General features: G+C 43.0%; 1 protein-coding gene across 1 annotated transcript in view; it reads left to right on the plus strand.

Annotated features, from left to right (window-relative positions):
* Positions 1 to 20442, plus strand: part of LOC138268065 (5-hydroxytryptamine receptor 3A-like) — a 287520-nt gene that overhangs the window by 68625 nt on the left and 198453 nt on the right. The window contains exons 3-4 of the mRNA XM_069217426.1: positions 5797 to 5841; positions 15853 to 15962. Of these exons, the coding sequence (XP_069073527.1) occupies positions 5797 to 5841; positions 15853 to 15962 (155 nt within the window). The remainder of the gene's footprint in view (positions 1 to 5796; positions 5842 to 15852; positions 15963 to 20442) is intronic.

A 20442-nucleotide genomic window follows, 5' to 3' on the forward strand; every position in this document is an offset into this window, starting at 1 on the left:
CGGCTGGCTCAGATATTCCTGTCAACTGGAGTGGGGCTGAAAAGGTAAAGGTACCAAGGGCAGTCTAGCCAACTATAGACTGATTAGCCTTATTGGTACCACTCAAAAGATCTTTTGTAGACAGATTCGTGCCAGATTACAGGATTGAAAAAAAGAAGCAAGAGTTTTATCTCACCTGCAGGCATGGTTTAGAGAGAATACCTGTACTACAGACCAAGTGTTAAATTTTTCCTTGTTAGTTTGGAAGACTGTCTGGCTAAGGCGCAAGCACCTGTCTGTGGTTATTGGGGGAGCTTTTGACTAGGTCCTAGGGTGAAGCTGTTTTCTGTTCTTCATAAAATGGGACTGACAGAACCACTGCTCTCCTTAATTATATGTCTTTATATCAGTAATTATGCACATTTCAGATGGTGGGCTAGGGGTGAACTGACAGAAAGAATTCCTTTTGAAAGGGGCGTTTGCCAAGGCAGTGTTCTGGCTCCTACTTTGTTTATTCTTTATATCAATGGGGTAATCAAGCAGTTGTGCAATAATGACTTCCCCAAATTAGGTGGCCAGATAATTCCCTGTCTTCTATTTGCAGAGGACACTGTATTATTATCAAGAGCCACAGCCTGAAAACTTTTCTCAATAAGTTTTCAATTTTTTTGCGATTCATATGGACTAGCAATTAATGTTAATTAAAGGAACTGTACGGACTTCAACCTCCATAGGTCTTTCAGAGGGAAGATGCATAACCCGGTGCATCTCTCCTGAGGGAGGGAAGGAGTTTGATTACCTGGAGGTTTGGCTGGCAAAGACATTTTTATGGTCAGCACAGATCAAGAAAAGTAAGGTACTGGAGCTGTATTGAGGTATTTAAAATCTTCCTTCTATTGCTCATTATCGCCAGTTTTGTAGACGTATCGAACCAACTCACTTTAGGTTCTTAAGTTTTGGGCTTTGAAAATTTATCCCACCAGTCAAGAATTGAAAACAGATTTATTCGCTCTCTTACTGGTCTTACTCAAAATGGCCTCTTGACTCCTTTACGAATAGACCTGGTGCAACAAAATATTATGCACACTGCAAATCTTAAACCTTTCTTGTATTGGATAAGGTTCTGGTAGAGCAAATAATTATACCAGTACAAGATGGCTTTTATTGAACTAAAAGACCTAGATTTAGTCTGCAAGATACCCGGGTTTTTAACAAACCAAAGATTGGTTTTATAGTCTCGATATGAGTGAGTTGTGGGATAATCCACTCTCAAATAGCAAGGGGATGATTGAACAAATGAAGACCAGATCCCGGGCATACATTAGCGAAAAGTGTTACATGAAGTCCTGTTTATGCAGTCTAACAGAAAAATTTCTCAATGGAAAGTGCTCACCGCTTTTTGAACAGCTTCCTGACAGGACTGAGCCCCCTGAAGTGAGAGCCCTATATCTGAAATTCCAATATGGTATTCTTCCTCTGTATAGGTTTCACAGTAAGTGGGGCTTCCTGTCACAAGTATCTTCAATGTGCCCAGTTTATGCTTCCCCTGAGGAACAGTAGCTCACTCATGTTCTTCTGTCCTGCGCATGCTGGTATTTAGAGATTGTGGCTGGCTCCCTTGTGCAGGAATTTGGGGGTGAGAAACTTTGAAGCAGCCCTTAGGATTTTAAAAAGAGGTATAAATGAACTATTTGTTTATGCTTTGGCCAATTATTTGCTTAAGGCATGGAGGATGAGGCTTATGTACTGTGGAGAATAATTGTGCTCACAAGGAACTATGAAGAACTGCTCTGTGATACTTTGGTGTTTTAACATACACCAGTAAAATATCAAATACATTTCATGTCCTATAGAAGCCGATTTAAATTTTCCTCTGTTTTTTTGTTGACAGGTATTGTGTACAGTACACTATCAGATAAAAGGTCACTGGTCCACTCCATGTTATTAATAGAAACCCTTTCTTGTACTTTAATACCTGGGCCACACATTTTGCTCTGTTTACTTTACAGATTGGCATTTTGGCTTATTTGCAAAGGTATTTTTAGCGATGTCAATGGAAATCCTTTTGGGATTATAATTAGATACTACCAGAGTTCATTGATGTTAGACTTGAGCTGTATAGATTACTGGATAATAATTATTTTTACTCTTGTTGCATGCAAACTCTTTATAAGAGCTTCACCAGATGTATATATTTTATAATATTTCAATCTGAATTGCAGCTTTTGCAAAATTGTCTCTTGTATTTTATTGCATATATGCAAAATTTGTACTCCTGTTTTTATGGGAACATTTATGGGCAGATTAGACTGAACAAAGAGCTTATATATATATATATATATATATATATATATATATATATATATATATATATGGAGAGAGAGAGAGAGAGAGAGAGATTTATAGATATAGGTAGTTATAGTTATGACCTAGTTTCTATAGAAAAAGTTGTTTTTGCCTGCCTATATCTTTAGCATTGCTTGACGTGTTGCCACGAAAATTTCCCAAAACATTCAGCAGTCATCTGAACTGCTGTCTGGAAAGTTTCATGGTGATCCGTGAAGCTGGGCCCAAGATAAAGGGGAGGTGAAAGTTAAAGCGTTTCTAATGTTAATTCCCATAGGAAAAAATTAACAGTGCTAGCATCAAAACCACTGGACGGAATTACACCAAATTTGGCAGAAAGCTAGTCCTTAATCCAGAAAGAGCTCTTGTTGTTATTTGGTGCAAATCTGTTCAGCAGTTTTTGAGAAATCAAAGGAAATCTAAATTTTTATATATAGGGATGCGAAGAATTTGCGACCCCTTCCGATCTCGTGCTGAGATCTGATTGGCTGCCAACACTTTAACCAGGAAGTGTTGACAGCCATCTTGGGTCGTCCTTATAACCTGTTTTTTTTTGTGAACTTCTATGTTTTTTTTTAACATATAGTCATTTTCATCACTATACGTTAATCCAACCACCGCCGCGCAGGCAGCAGTCAGTCACTGCCTGCAGCCAGTCCCTGCGGCCAACCCCACTCCGTGAGTGGTGGGAGTTGGGGGCAGCCTATCTCTTTGGGTGTGAGAATAGGTGTAAGAAGGTGGATCTGGGGGTGAGAGTGGCTCTGAAAGTCTCTATCTGGGTGTGAGAGTGCGTGCATCAGTGTCTTAGTGAGTGCGTTAGTGTCCCCGCAGGTCTGTGAGTTGGTGCATGAGGGTGTCAGTGGGTGTGTGAGTGGGTGTGTGAGAGTCTGAGTGGGTCTATGAGTGGGTGCGTGAGTGTCTGGGTAGGTCTGTGAGTGGGTGTGTGAAAGTGTGAGTGGGGCTGTGAGTGGGTGCACGAGGGTCTGAGTGGGTCTGTGAATGGGTGCATGAGTGTCTGAGTAGGTCTGTGACTGGGTGCATAAGGGTCTGAGTGGGGGTGTGAGTGGGAGAAAGAGATTAAAAGAGAGAGAGAGAGACAGAGAGAGAGGGAGCTAGATAGTTTTTTAGGCTTTGATGGATGAGATATTTAGACTTACATATTTATGCACACGTTTAAAAAAATGATTTGTCAATTAAAAACAGTGAGATCATATTTTAGTATGACCCTTTAACATTTGTAGTTGAAAGAAAAATGAGGAAAATGAGTCAGACTGGACTTGAACCCTCACAGCTCAATGTGAAGATCTGTGACCTTCCCACTGAGTTATTTGCTTTTTTATTTTTTCACAATTATTTTTAGCCCTTTATGGCCCACCTCAAAGCCTCCCCCACAGTCCCATTGCTTTAGCACTCAATGAGCTGCTTTAAGTAGCAGCTCAGTGGTTGCTGCAGCAATCCTTTCATCTCTGTTCCCTACACGCATACAGGCGTGCAGGGGACAAAGATGAAAGCTCAGTTTTTTGACAGTGGGACCTGCTTGGCAGAGTAAAGAGCAGAAAGAGGCAGAATAAAGGACAGCAACAAGCAGCAAGAGGAAAAATAAAGGTCAGTGAAGAGCAGAAAGAGGCAAATTAAAGGTGAAAAACGAGCAGAAAGAGGCGGAATAAAGAGCAGAAAGAGGCAGAATAAAGGTCAGCAACAAGCAAAAAGAGGCAAAATAAAGGTCAGCAAACAGCAATAAGAGGTAAAATAAAGGTGAAAAATGAGCAGGAAGAGGCAGAATAAAGGTCAGAAACGAGCAGAAAGAGGCAGAATAAATTGTCAGCAGCAGGCAGAAAGTGTCAAGATAAAGGTGAGAAATGAGCAGAAAGAGTCAGAGTAAAGTTTAGAAATGAGCAGAGAGAGGAAGAATGAAGATCAACAAGCAGAAAGTGGAATAATAAAGGTGAGAAATGAGCAGAAAGAGGCAGAATAAAGGTCAGGAATGGGCAGAAAGAGGCAAAGTAAAGGTCAGAAACGAGCAGCAAGAGGCAGAATAAGGGTCAGAAACTAGCAGGAAGAGGCAGAATAAAGGGTCCGAAACAAGCAGAAAGAGCCAAAATAAAAGCCAGAAATGGACAGAATAAAGGGCAGAAACATGTAAAAAAAGGCAAAATAGAGGTCAGACACCAGCAGCAATAGGCAAAATAAAGGTGAGAAATGAGCCGAAAGAGGCAGAATAAATTGTCAGCAACAGTCTGAAAGTGGCAATATAAAGGTGAGAAGCGAGCAGAAAGAGCCAAAATAAAGGTCACCAACGAGCAGAAAGAGGCAGGCTAAAGGTCAGAAACAAGCAGAAAGAGGCAAAATAGTGGTCAGAAACCAGCAGCAGGCGGCAAAATAAAGGTGAGAAATGAGCAGAAAGAGACAAAATTCAGTCAGAATTAAGCAGAAGGCGGCAAAATAAAGGTGAGCAACAATCAGAAAGAGGCAGAATAAAGGTCAGAAACCTGCAGCAAAAGGCAAAATAAAGGCTAAAAATTGACAGAGAGAGGCAAAATAAAGGTCAGAACTTAACAGAAAGAGGCAAACGCTCACAGACCTAACCAGTCATGCATCCCCCCACACATTCACTTAGAGACTCATACACCCACTCACAGACCCATTCAGAGACCCATGCACCCACTGAAAGACCCACTCCGGTACTCATGAACACACTCACACATCCACTCAGAGACTTATGCATGTGTGGTTGGGTTGTTATAGGTGGTTGGCTGCAGGACCATGCAATGCTAATTACCACAGATTTATAGCACTCATGACAACTTTTATAACGTCAATAAAAATATCAATGAAACTTTAGCAGTACAATTATTGAAGAAAAAACTGCATGCATGGGCCCGAGGTATAGTTACCTTAGGGCGTGAAATATGGTTACAAATAGCGTCAACTAAAACTGCTGTATTTCTATGGTTTTGTGCGGGTAAATTCATAACCTAACTATAACGTCCCAGTAACCTTTGTTTTTTTTAAGTGATATATATATATATATATGTATATATATACATATAGATACACACGTTTAGAAGTCAAATTCATGAATGTTGCCTTTTAGAACAGTAACCACACAACTACTGTGATTGATTGACAGATTGAATTACCCCCTTATAGATGGAGTTCAGGGAATTTTTGTTTTTCTGCTTGTAGAAATCAATAAATGCCCTTGGGTACTTTTAGGTACTAAGTGTAATCAATTTTAAAAGGTTTTTAGTCATAATAATATTCTTACTCTTGCTTACGAGAAATTTCTTTCAATGTCTTACAGTTAATTTCACTAATATCCTTTCCATTGCATTTATTATTGAATGAGTCAAATTATAGTAAATTAGATAATGTACAACAATTTTGACACCAAATGTCATCAAAACGAAACTTGCATATTTTTTCTGATCTGTATTTTCTAAGGTGTATAAATTCTTATTTTCCTTTCAGGACATGAAATTTCAAACCCTTAAAACATTTGGCTGGCTTGCTATCGTAAGTAGGAGCATTTTCGAAATATACAATTATTTGGAGATCAGTTCTGTAAGAATGTGCAATGCGCAAAGCAAGTGATTCACACTAACACTGATAAAGGTGCTTTTGCGTTACCATGGCACCTAGTCCTACTTCAATGCTGGGCAACTTTTTTGTGTTTGATATTTGTTTCCTTTATCATGAATGACCACAGTTATCTACACCTCAGAATGCATTGCTCTGATCACTATGTGTTCCTGTGACGTAGACATACGTGTTGTTTGAAACATCTTGTTATTGGGTTTTCGTAACAAAATAGAGCAGTTGTTCCCAACCTGTGGTCCCGGAACCCCTGGGGGTCCGCAAAGCCTCCTCAGGGGGTCTGCGACTGCTTAGAAAATTAAATAATATTAGCAGACTTGGTTGACAGCTTTTACTAATGACTCAGTGGGGGATCAAGTAATGATAAAGTGGGGATCCACAGAAGTCAAAAGGTTGGGAACCACTGATATAGAGCATTAGGGATGAAAAGATGTAGACAAAATGGCACAGCATACAACATAATGCAAGCAAAGTATAAGCATCTAACAATGCTCCAAGACTTGTTTGTACGGCCGTGTGATCATGTGTCGGGCGTAGTGTATTGTTCAATGAGTTGATGGGGATTATGTGCGCTGCATTTGAAAGTAAATAACTGGGGTAAGAACTGTATTACTGGGAAGGGGAGACGGTAATAGTGACAGGGCATTGGCACCGAGCAAGTCTCTGTTGCAGGAGAGATGCAGGGTATGGTGTAGTACTATATATGAGACAGTGGTATAGCTCAGGGTTAGACGCTTATTGCTGGGTCATGCAATTGAGACAAAATAGGGGTCGGGAGAGACAAAAAGGGTGCAGGTGTAAATAGTATGCAGGAGGTGTTGATTTGGCAATGAGCTGTGGGGTTGCAGGGTGCTACAAGGTGAAAGTGGATGGTCTCATGGGGACATGTTGTCACTGCTTACTTTCTGTTGGGAGTCTGTTAGTAAGGAGGCCCATTAAAGGGAGATAGGGTGTCTTTAAAGGCCCTGGGCCTCCTCATAGCGGAGCGCTTCCTCTTCAGCTCGAAAACAAGGCAGAAGATGCAGAAGGGTATTCTCCAAAGAGCAATATCCAGATCTTAGGCCAACAGGAGGGAGCTGAAGGTCAGGAACCTATCTCCTACCTGAAGGGCTGGTTTAAGACATTCACCCCTCACTACATTTTACACGCTAGAGAGGGCCCAAGGAGTCTCAGCTCGCCACCCCACCCCATGCTGACCAAGCTCTTTCACTACTGAGATCGAGATACCATCCTTTGAGTGGCCAGGCTGGCTGGCCCAATACACATTAAGAATAAAATCGACATTTTCTTCCCAGACTACACTCGTTCAGTATAATAAAGGCAAACCACATTCCTGGGAGTCAAGCACCGCCTCCGGCAGCTAGGGGTCTAATATTCACTATTATACCTGGCGCACCTGAAGATCATCTTCAGTGATGCAACTACATTTTTCACAGACCTCAGGGAGGCCTAGGACTGGGTAGGTCAGTACAGTTGTACAGAACAGTACCTAGCACTAGCAGCTCCCTCCCTGCCCGTAGTGCCCCAGATGGCACTGAGAAGGCAAAGTGAGATCGGCCAATACCCACCGACCCACTTCTCTGAACCTCAGGGATTGGAAAAAGGCTTTCAAGGCAGCAGCCAACCTGAGTTCTGTAATGGCATCTACAGGTGAGGAGTCCAGCCCACACATGTTCACATCTGAAGATGACTCCGTTGCAGTTGATGTCACCCACCAGGATTCGCAGCTGCCTCCACTGGTGACCCAGCAGACGGCAGACAATATGGTTTAACTGTTCAGCAGCTAATATTCTCCACATGCATGTTTACATTGACAAACATTAAGTATCTGTGTGCTCCTCTTGATGCCCCACGTGTGCACTCACAGCATCTGCTACTAACTACGGGTCTCTCTCAACTTATTGACACTGCTGCAGGGCTTGGCGGCTCTCCCCTTTTGGTGCAGAGGGACCTGCTGAGCCCTTAAACACTCAACTCCTGTGGGATGGTCCAGTTTTACCCCGCAGTCTCCTGGGCCCGACATTTTGCACTACTTGTTACACAGGGTGCAACATACCTTACTCTTTGATTTTGCAACTCCTCTGCCTCAGATGCATACTTTAAACATATCCTCTGGGCATGCACTGCTTTACATCTTTACGTGGATTCTAGCACTCAATACACACTACTTTACAAGAGGGAGCTAATGGATCTGCAAACATGGGAAGCATGTGCCCTAGGCATCTTCAGGCGCAGGAAGGGACACAAAGTGCATACCCATTTTGCAGCCCTGGCGCTCCTCCTCACAATACACTGGCCACCAGTGGAGCGAGCATAAGTGGAGCGGACTCACTCAAAGGCCACTTCAGATGGTATAGGCTGCTGGAAGTAAGGGCAGCGACCCCATTGGTTGAGGTGAGGCTTGTGGGTGAAACAGGTGTGCCAAAGGAGCAGGGTATTGTTTGTAGAGGGTAGAGTGACCGTTTACCTTGTGGGTGATAAGAGGCCTTGCCGGCACTGCCGGTGTCAGTGCCATCTGTTGTGTAATCCACAATGATAAGCGGACTCAGGAGGGCCCAACACAGTGCCCTGGGGTGCGCCTGCATCTCTGGGTGGATAGTAGTGTAGCTCACTGGGCCAGAGACATGGATTGTAATAGATCATGCTGCAAGGAGATGGAGCGATTTCAACTTGTGTCCACCATGACGGCCGGTTTGGCCACACCCCACATTTCTCTTATTATTATTACCCACAGTTGATCCTGCTGAATAAGGGAAGGATTAAAGGGGCCTAGTGACTGATGTAATTAATTTGTCATGGTATACTTTCCTCTTACAGCCCTGGTTAGATGGAGTTTGAGGTGTAACCTCGGTTCTTGTAGGTCCTGCTCTGGCTGAGGTAAGGGCGACCCCTTCCAGTAGCCATGGTGCTGCTGGCAAGCCACAACAGTCTGTGCCCTCCAGAAGGAGTCCCAGAGGCAAAACCCTTAAGGGAAAAAAACCTCTAAGACTGGAATTCCCTGGAACAGAAAAAGGACACGTCAAAAGTCAGAACTCCAACGCCAGGAAAGAAAAACAGGAAAAGCTGAAAAGCATGAACAAAAACTGGAAGCACGAAAAAAACAGCCAGAGCGTGATCACCACCAAGGGAAGTGTTGCAACTCAAAGAGAACAAGAATCTGACCCCTTATATACCCCTTAACAGGAAGTGACATGCAGGAAGAAGCAAGAACGCCATCTTAGATTGGGGAAAGAGCTATAGAACAAGGCAGAAAAAGGCACAATTGTAGAAAAGGAAACAGATGCATGCAGGGAAGCAAAATGAGAATGCTGGGAAGAAGAAAAAATGGCCCCACATGGAAAAAGGAAAAAAAGTGAAGGGCCATGGGGGGGGCAGACACCCCGCGGCGAACATCCATGCTACACATTGAATGCGGCGAGGACCATCGCCCAACCCTGGGCCTCCGACCTCGCCGAAGGCAATACATTTTACTGCGGTCGAGGAGAAAGGCCACAGCAAGCTCCACGACCCGAAAGACGAACCACAGTCCTCTCCATGGTCTGAGCAGAGGACGCTGGAGGAGCCCGTGGCTTGACAGTAGGTCCCCCCCCAAAGCACTGGGTTTGCCTGGAAAATGACAGAAAAAGCGACAGACCAAGAGGGGAGTGTGAACAGAAGAATCATCTTCCCAAGACCATTCGGTAAGAGGATAGCCTTTCCAGTGAATGAGAAACGGGAGAAGTCCTTGGAAAATCCGAGAGTCACATATCTCCTGGACCTCGTATTCAGGCACATCATCAACCAACTGAGGAGGGGGATAAGAGAATTGTCTGTGAAAAGGATTGGGTACATAGGGCTTCAACTGAGACACATGAAACACAGGATGTTTCTTCCAAGTTCGCGGTAAACAAAGACAAAATAACACTGGATTGACTTCTTGAAGGATCAGGAATGGTCCATGGTACCAGGGTTTGAATTTATTTTGTAACAGACGGAGAGGTAAAAATTTGGAGGAAAGCCAGACCTTGTCTCTGATTTGATAAGACAGGGCAGCACATCATTTCTTATCAGCAATCTTTTTCATTTGTAGTTTGGTAGCTATCAGATTGGAACGTATAATACGTTGGATTCTACGTAGTCATTGAGCAAATGATGTGATAATAGGCAGTGTAGATGATTCCCTGATAGTAACAGGAAAAGATTTAGGATGCAAGCCGTAAGAAGAAAAAAAAGTAGTGACCTTTGAAGCACTATGTACTGCGTTGTTATATAAGAATTTGGCTAGTGGTAAGTATGTAGACCAATTGCTCTGAGTAGCATTCAAAAACAGCGTAAATATTGTTCAAGCCCTTGGTTTAGGCGTTGCTTTGGACATTAGTTTGTGGATGAAAACCACATGACAAGGCCACATGTATGTGTAGTGTTTTGCAAAAATTCTTCCAAAAGCGTGAAATGTATTGGGGGCTGCGGTCTGAAACATTGACTTGAGGGAGACCGTGAAGGTGAAAGACATCTTGTATAAAGAGTTGACTCAATTCTTTCGCAGTGGGCACCTCCTTTAATTGCTTAAAATGGGCCATTTTTGTAAAATAATCAACTGTAACCATTACTACTTGATTTCCATCTGAGGGAGGTAATGGACACATAAAATTGGTTGATACAGTAAGCCTAGGAGCTGGTGGAATGGATAAGGGCCGAAGCAGTCCTGCTGGTTTGGTATGAGGTATCTTGGTTTGTGCACAAATGGGACAAGAAGCCACATAGCTTTCAGTGTCTGTTTTAAGCGTGGGCCACCAAAAAGAGCGAAGAAGTAGTTCTTGGGTGGCTTTAATACCGCGGTGACCAGCGATCAGAGAATCATACACATCTGTAGTGCTTCTGTTTGAACCATCTTAGTAGGAAGGAACAATGCATCCTTATGATAGTAGTATCCTTTAACTTTATGTAGATTTGGACGTAAGTTACTCATTTCAACTCTAGAAAGGGTTAAGTACTCAGACTACACCTTTTCAAGAAAGGATTCTACTAATCAATAATTTTATCTGATTCAATTATGTTTTGTGTAGGAGGATCAGTGCTTTCAGGATTACGTCGTGACAAGGCGTATGCCAAAATATTTTGATAACCAGTGATGTAAGTTATGTAAAAGTCAAATTGACTAAAAAAGAGGGACCATTGGGCTTGACCACTGTTCCGGCATTGAAAATTACATAGACACTGTAAGTTTCGATGATCTGATCTAACTTCAAAGGTTTCCATGGAACCATGAGGAACTGTCTCCATTCATTACAGGCTGTCTTTAAGGCAAGCAGCTCTCTTTCCAAAACAGTTAATTACCTTCTAAATCAGATAATATGTGGGACAGATAAAAAAATGGATGTTCTGATCCATCATCGCTCTGTTCTTGTAATTAGTGCAGCCCCTATTGCTCTCTCTGAAGTATCAGTGTTAACTATACATTACTTGATGGTATCAGGGTGTTGTAAAATAGGAGCCTGCGTGAAGGCATGCTTTAGTCCTTGAAATGCTGTTTCTGTGTCCTCTGTCCAACAGAAACCGTTACGCAGACTCTCTTTCTTCAGAGTTTGTGTGATATGACTAGTTTGCTGGGCGAAATCTGCTATGCATTGACAATAAAAGTTGGCTAATCCTAGAAAACACTGGGTTCTTTGATAGAAGAGAGGGGGTCCAATCTAGAATGGCTTGAACTTTGTCTGAGTCCATGGCAATACCCACTTGGTTGATTTGGAACCCCAAATATTTCACCTCAGTTTTGTTGAATTCACATTTCTCTGGTTTGCAAAATATTTGGTGTTGCCGAAGTTTTTCTAGATCTTGAAGCACATGCATAGTATGATGTTCTGGATGAATGGAATATCTTAAGATATCATCTAGGTATATAACCATGGTTTGGTTCAAAAGGTCAGAAAACACTGAGTCCATAAACCTTGGAAAAATAGAGGGGGCGTTTGTTAGACCAAAAGGCATTACATGATATTCATAATGACCAAATGAGGTTTGGAAGGCTGTCTTCCATTCATCACCTTCTTTTATTCGTAGAAGATGGTATGCTACCCTAAGATCCAACTTGGTAAATTTCTTTACTCCTCTTACGGTGAATTTATTGAGCCTGTGAAAGTCTATACAGGGGTGTAGATCCATCGTCTTCTTTGCCACAAAAAAAGAGGACCCCCAGCAGGTGAAGAAGAAGGAGCAATCAACCCGCTCTGTAAGTTTTCTTCCAGATATTTCTTGAGTATCTTTTTTCAGGATCAGTAAGTGAATACATTCTCCCAAAGGGTACTACGGTACCAGTTTCTAAGGAAATGGCACAATCCTATTCTCTATGTGGTGGTAACACTGGTCTTTCGGGTTTCTGAAACACGTCTGCATACTCCAGGTAATGACTGGGTACCCCTTGGATAGAGTTGATGGAACAACCCAGTTCTCTCTGTGTCAAATGCATGCTCTTTGTTGACCAGAAAGTTCCTGATAAAAAGCAATGATGTTAACAGAATTGGGAAGAAAGCAAGATAGTTCTGGTTTCCCAGTTAATATGGGGATTGTGTCATGTTAGCCAAGGTATACCTAGAATTATTAAGTGATTCGGTGAAGAAATCAGATCAAACGAGACATATTCCTGATGTTTCTCAAATTGTAAACATAAGGTAGGAATAGTATTTGTGAGAGGTCCTGAAGCTAGAAGGGATCCATCAACTGTATGAACCTGCTCCGGTATGTCTTAAGGTATCCAAGGGATTTGATTTTCCTTAACCCATGTCTCATCTAGGTATATTCCACTGGCTTCACAGTCCAACAATGCTAATGCTCTTTCTTCCCAGCTATCAGGTAACTGCAATGTAATAGGCAAAAGGAAGAGGGATGTTATTTCTTCTTTGGAAGAACAAATAGAAGGCATCTCAGGACATCCCGTCCCCTCCTTCCACAGAGGACGGGATTTGGCGTTTCCCAAAGACTTTGAAGGACGAATGGGGCATGTACGCATAAAATGACCAGAAGCACCACAGTAAAGAGACAGTCCTTTCCGTCATCTGGTTTCATGTTCACTAATAGTTAAAGGTCCACGGGATGTGTCGATTTGCATAGGTCCCTCTTCGATAGTTCCTATATATTTAGATGGGCTTTGTTAGGTACGGTGAGCGATTGTACGTAAGGTTCCTGAACGTTATGTTACACGACTCTTTCTCTTCTTCATCCTATATTCATTAAGGCGATATTCTATGGAGAGTGCTAAGTCCATTAAACCTTTCATGTCTTCCACTCTAAAGGAGTGCACTAGTTCATCCTTTATTTCATCCCGAAGACCTCTTCAAAAAAGGGTAACAAGGGTGCGTCCTACCCAAGTGGTTTCAGCTGCCAAGTGCCTGAAACGTGTGATATATTGTAAGACGTCTTGGCTACCCTGTTGGATGTCACATAGGGCTTCTTCTGCGGAAGACTCAAGTCCAGGACGTTCAAACAGTTGCTTAAAAGCAGCAACAAAGGACGTGTAGTCAGACAGCCAGGAATCATTTGTGGCTACCAAAGGAGTCACCCAAGCTAAGGCTGGAACAGACAGGACACTGATCAGGTATCCTACCTTAGTCTTATCTTGCCCAAATTGCGAAGGTCAAAACACAAAATAAACCATTAGGGCATCAAGAAATTCTCGTAATTTGTTGGGATCCCCAGTAAAACGAGGAGTAGTTCAGAGATGGTGGAGACATCATTGGTTCTGGAGAGCAGGGCTTGTCGTAAAGAAGCATTTTCAGTTTGTAGCTGTTGTAGCTCCTAAGCTTGTTGTTGAATAGTCAGAAGTAACGATTGGCTCATCCCCTCAACTACTGTCAAAGAGTCTTCCAAGATCCTTGACCAAATCTGGGGTTGTGGGCGTTGCAATCTGTCACGGTATTCCTTCCACTTACCACCCTGGTCAGATGGAGTTGAGGTGCGACCTCGGTTCTTGTAGGTCCTGCTCTGGCCGAGGTAAGGGAAGCAAAATGAGAATGCTCGGAAGAAGAAAAAATGGCCCCAAAAGGAAAAAGGAAAAAAAAGAAGGAAGGAAGAGCCCTAGATCAGGGCATCAGGTAAGTGAAGGGCTGTGGGGGGCGCAGACACCCCGCGGCGAACATCCATGCCGCATGTTGAACTCAGTGAGGCCCGATGCCCAACCCTGGGCCTCCAACCTCGCCGCATGCAATAAATTATACTGCTGCTGAGGAGAAAGGCCGGTGGAAGCTCCACGACCCGAGAGACAGACCGCAGCCCGCACAGCGGCCCGAGCAGGGGACACCGCGGGAGCCCGCGGCATGACATCATTACACAGTAAAAGTGAATTCTTCATGAAGAATCCAATGATTCAGTGATAACTGATATGCCCAATGAGAATTTAATTTTCTTTTGCAGACGGCAAACAATAAATGGAGAGGAAGCACACATCAGTTTGTCCATCCATTTATCAACCCATCAAACCTTCTGTCCAAACATCTTTTATTTCGAAATCGACTTTTACATGATTCTTTTAAAAGCTATAAATGCAATGGTAGCTTACTTTAAGAAACATTTGTATCTGAGTTATTTATTTAAGTACTTTGCCTCAGGGAACATTACTTTGGATTATATATTTTTTCCATTTTCAAGCAATTAGTTTGAAAGCTTTCAGATCACTGTCTCCTCACCATCCCTAAACACCATCCGTTCCCGACCTCTCAAAACCCCTAAACACCATCCAACCCTGCCCCCTAAAAACCACACATCACATCTAAACTCTTCCCATCTTGAACCTTAAAAGCCTTTTCTATCCCTAAACTTCACTCATCACTGAACCCTAAAAACCCCTCACTTCATGTAAACTCTGTCCATCCATGACCCCATTAACTCCATCCATCCCTGAATCCCGAAAGTTCTTCCTACCCCTAAATGCCACCCATTCTTGAACCCTTAAAACTGCTCACCATCCAGTCTCCCCCCAGCCCTGAACCTTAAAAAAATCACCACCCCTAAACACCACCCATCCCTAACCAATTAAAACCCCTCACCACTGCTAACCTCTACCCATCACTCAACCCTAAAAACACCTTTCTGTATCTCAGCTCCACCCACCCCTGAATCCTCAGAGTCCCTCATCACCATAAACTCTAGCCATTCATTTGTGCCCTTGAACTCCACCCATCCCTGACCCCTAAAACCCCCACCACCTGTTAAACTGTACCTATTCCTAAACCCCTAAAACCCTTTACCACCCCTAAATTTTATTCGTAACTGAACCTTAAAACACACCACCAGCCCATCCATAAACCCTAAAACCCCCGTAGTACCCCTACACTCTATTCATCCGTGAATCCTAAAAAACCCTCACCACCCCTAAAGTTCACCCATCCCTAAACCCTGAAAAACTATTTCTACACTAACTTCCACTCTCCCTTGGCCCCTAAAAACCCATTTCAATCTTAAACATGACCTATCCATGAACCCCAAAACACTCTCACTACCCCTGAATTCTGCTAAAATTTAATGTAATTTTGGACTTTTCCTTACAATTATCTTTCCTTGAAAATACTTCACTTTCGAATTATTTGTGTTTCCTTAAAATTGTCTTTTTCTAAAATTGATTTTCCATGATTTGATTCCTCCGATGTAGGTTCTCAGTTTTTATTTGTCCACTGTTTCACATACATCAGTGTGGCTTTCTAATGCACTATGCAAAATGCAAATCTACATGCTTTGTCATTTCTTTTTAAACACGCCTTTGTATCTTTCCTAGAATGCTAGGTACTTCATAATTCCTTTCTTTGTGAAGGTCAAAGCAGCATTTAATTGAATTTAATTGATCTATTTAGTCAAATTGTTAGCTTCAATATGAAGTGCAAATCCGGAGTTGCAAGAAAATAGTATAAACGTAGATGCAACACCCAGGGGTTCTGACAGAAAATATGAACATTTATCTTGCAGAGATGGGAAAATGAGTATTTGACTTGGGATCCAGCACAATTTTGTGACATTTCAAAAATTTCTGTCGGCACATCGTCGGTGTGGAGGCCAGACCTCTTCGTCTATGAAATGTAAGTGTTTGGTATTGATTTACTTTCATGCAACCTATTCTGATAAAAAAAATAAGTTCTTAGAAATTGTTGGTTGCCATCCAGTAACGACGCAGCCCATTTTCACTGCCATTTAGTGCCTTCGTGTATGTATTAATCACATTTCAATGCAGGCTGAGACAGTAAGTCTTCATTTTAAGTAGTTGAGTGATGGACCACACAATCTGTTTTATAACACACATCTAGCGCATCAGTCGTTAGTTAATTATGGTATATTGCATCCTGTCTCTAGAGTTTTTCTCTTTCCCCAAACAATATCCATTATTGCAGATGTCTGTAAATCACAACGCAAAGTAATTTTGTGCATTGTGAAGTGAGTGTATTGCCTCTCCAGGGATTGCATGCTCTCCATTATAAAATATCAGGTTTAGTGACAACAAGAACACCATTCAGCTTGGAAGAGCTGCATACTTATGACGTTCATGGTTCTTCTGCTTGAATTTCTACAATTACGCTGCCAAAAAGTAATAGTTTACTTCAAATCTATCTATCTATCTATCTATCTATCTATCTATCTATCTATCTATCTATCTATCTATCTATCTATCTATCTATCACCTAGTGGCGCTCGCCCCTTGGTAGTTATAGTTAGGACATTGCTTCTATAGAAAAAGCATTTTTTGTTTTGATAATAACTGTGGCACCATTTGATGAATCTTCACGAAATTTTCCAAACAAAAATGATGCCCACTTCAGCTGTTGTCTGGAAAGTTTCAGGGGAGGTGGGGTCCCAAAACTTGTTTTTTCCACTCATTTTTCCACAGGCAGTGATAGCGCTCAAACCGCTGGACGGAATTACACCAGATTTTGCAGAAAGGTAGTTCTTGGCTCAGAAAGCGCCCTCTTTGATATTTGGTGTAAATCCATTCAGTAGATTTGGAGAAATTTGAAAAAAAAATCAAAATTTGTATATATAGGGACGCAAAGGCTTCGCAAACCCCCCAGATCTCGTGCTGAGACCTGATTGGTTGCCAACACTTCAACAAGGAAGTGTAGGCAGCCATGTTGGGACTCGGTTTCAGCCAAGTCCCAGAAAAAAAGATGAAAAAAGACTGAAGGGGCCAAGGTAGGGACACCCTAACCCCTTAGCTCTGGTGCCAGGTTTGCAAATGGACCCCCCCCGAGCCAATAAGCATTTTAAATAAAAAAAAATTGGCGGACATCACAGCCGAATTGTGGATCTGCCAAAAATGTTTTTAAAAAAATAAATGCAAGCTCACGCGTTTGTTTCTGTGAGGTCCCCGGATGGGCCAGGTACCAGAGGCATAACCAATGTGGAGGGGCCGCCGGGCCCCCTACAGCCCAGGGATAGCCATCTCCTTGAGGCAACAATCACAAACAGTGCAGGGGGCCGCCCAGCCTCGCTTGCAGTCCAAGGGACTGCCACCTCCCCAGGGCTCTTTTCCAATACATTGTGGACCTGAGGAGGGGGGCTGTGCACCCCCCCATTCCCTCTTAAAAATATATATTTAGACTACGCCTCGGGGGATGGTGTCCACAGGGCAAGATCGGCCTAGGAAGGGGGGCCACCCAGCCCACCACCCCCCAATTTTTTTTTAATATTTAGGCCTGGCCCCTGGGAATGGGTCCCTGAGGCTGAGATCAGCCTGGGCAGGGAGACCGCAGGGTCCCTCTCCCTCCCAAAAAATTAAATACTTAGGGCACGCCCTGGGGGATGGGGTCCCCGGTGTGAGATCAGCCGAGGGAGGAGGAATGCAGACCTGCAGCCAACTACTGCTGTGGATGGCGAAAGGCTGTGCGCAGTGTTGGATTGGGTGGTTACAGGGGTTGGCCGCAGGACCTGGCCCTGTGGTACCATGCACAGTGGTGGTTGGATGAATAAATAGTAATGCAAATTACTTTACATAAAAAAAAAAATAGAAATTCAAAACCAAAAGTTACAGTGACATTATAGTTAGGAAATAGAATAAAAAATTTGAAAAAATATAGAAGTGCACTTAAAAAAACAAAGGTTACTGGGACATTATAGTTAGGCTCACATTTTAAACGTTCCAAAGCATAGAAATCCACCTGTTATAGTTAGAGTTATCTCAAGTGGCTATACCTTGTGCACTAAGGTGCAGCTGACAGCTTTAAAAATGCTCCCGCTTGCTGAAAGCCAATTATTCATCTTATTCCTTGCCCACTAACATGTGGACAGGGAAAGAGATGAAAACTTTGATCCTGCACACCCGGGGCTGCTATTTAAGACAGCTCCCTGTGTGCAGGAGAAATGCTGACTCTACACCACTAAGTTATATATATATATATATATATTCACTAAAAATACCAAAAGTTAAAGGGACTTTATAGGTTGGTGAAAATGGTAGTTAGAACAAACATACCATTTTAAACAAACAAAACCACAGAAATTCACCAGCTGCAGTTATCTTAAATAACTATAACTTGTGTCGTAAAGTAGCTGTAACTTGGGCCTTCTATGACCGTGTGGGGCGTGGGGTAGGCTACAGGGCTTGGCCTGCATCCAGACCCTGGGCCCAACTCCTAGCAGACATGCCAGACACGCCCTTCGGTGCCCAACCCCTCTCCCCTCTGTGCCCATCGCAAGGGCAGCGAGGTTACAGGGGTAGGTTTGAATGGGGGACCTAGGTGTCATTTTAAGTGAGGCAGACAGACTGACTTGGTCAAGGGATCGGAGCACAAAAATATAAAAAATTGTGCATATTGGCTTTATGAAGGGATCAGAAAAAACTGAGTCCTAAGATTGCTGTTGCCACGTTGTTGTTGATTAGGTGCCAGCCAATTAGATCTCATCTTCAGATCTGCTGGACCTGCAGATCCTCTATGACATGTAATATGCAAAGATTTTGAGCCTTAATATCTCAAAACTATTGTATGGATTTACACCAGGTCACAAAAAGCCCACTTTTTGGAACAAGATTCAGCTTTCTTCCAAATTTGGTGTAATTATGTGCAGCAGTTTTTGTGGTATTGCTGTTTAATTTCCCTAAGAAAATAATGAATAGAGAAAACGTGATAATGAATAGAGAAAACGTTTTATGATCCCCACTTTTCCTTTGCCCCTGCTTGATGGATCACCCCCAAAAATGAGGTAGAAGAACATTTTTTTAATTCGTCAAACATCTTCAAGGTTATTGGTAAGTGAACATCTGAAGCATGAGGGGTGACAGAGGGAGAGACTGAGGCACATAGTAGTGGGAGTGGAAGAGAGGCAATTTTTCTTGTGCATAATATATTACCTGAAGCTGATGGAGGTCTTAAAATATGAGAGTTCATGGTCTTGGTGCTGTCGATGAGTAGAGGCATGAAATCATTTTGCAACACTGGATTGAGCCATTCCTGGACCTAGATTTGAAAGATGCGATTAGTGATCAGAATACACTCTGTTTCGGCTGGGTTCTGGTGGAAGTTGTCTTGTATCTCCATGCTTGAATGTTAGCAATGTGTAACTCTCAGGGACATCTGGACTATCTTTGCATAGTGGTGGTGGATATAGATTGCCTTTTCAGTCAAAAGCACCCCACCCTCCTTCAGGAGCTCCATGTACGGGTTGAAAATCATCACTGAGCATTAGGAGCCTAGGGAAAAGCTGCATGTTTCAAGCATGCATTCGGAGGTGGAAAAGCTCATCTAGACCGTACAGACATGTCAATATTTGTAGGACAATTCCACTGAAAGCCATGCAGAGTGCTATGGGGTGCCTCAGGTGTTGGTGAGTATGGATGTTAAAAGCTGAGAAGAGGTCAGGCATGTCAAGAAGGCAAGGGCAGCCACTAAGTGTAATTTGAATACACTTAGATGGTTGATTTCTTTTTGCTACTGTGTGTATGGGTTGAAGCCTGGTTGGTAGTCCACCAGAAGGGTATTGAACCTGATCTTGTCATGAAACTGGTTGGAAGAAGCCTTCATAATCAGCCTACATATAGCAGTAGACAGAAGGCACTAAATGATTATATACTATGCTTTCTGAACAACTGCAGGGTCTATGTTAGAAATTGGGTTTCTGGTTGGCAAAGATGTGCACTCAGATTAGGAGGACCCCACTCACTTCTGCCAGGTGGAAGTGATGACACCCACATTCAGGGATCACCAGCTCACCCTCTGAGTCTTTCTCCCAACCGAGGGGGATCAAGTCATGGCATGTAATCTGACCTGCCCCTGGGGACCTCATACACCTAAGGCCATATTGACCCCCCCTGTAAAGGTCCCACCAGTGGGTGGTTTCTTGGGTGGACAGAGTACCTCTGCTTGTGCCCCATCTGGGAGCATTCAAAGCAGTGGGTTTGGAAATGGGGCACCCTGGCCCCGGCACACTAGAACCAGCCCTCTGTTACTCAGATGGGGCATGGGAACCTTTTCCTCCCTGCTTACTCTGGTACTTGCCTGGATAATTTTTTAACCTCACCCTCTCTCTGGTGGATGGAACCTGAACCACACTTCTTGAATTCACTCCCAGGTT

Source organism: Pleurodeles waltl, chromosome 12, assembly GCF_031143425.1.
Source record: "Pleurodeles waltl isolate 20211129_DDA chromosome 12, aPleWal1.hap1.20221129, whole genome shotgun sequence".
Lineage (NCBI taxonomy): Eukaryota > Metazoa > Chordata > Amphibia > Caudata > Salamandridae > Pleurodeles > Pleurodeles waltl.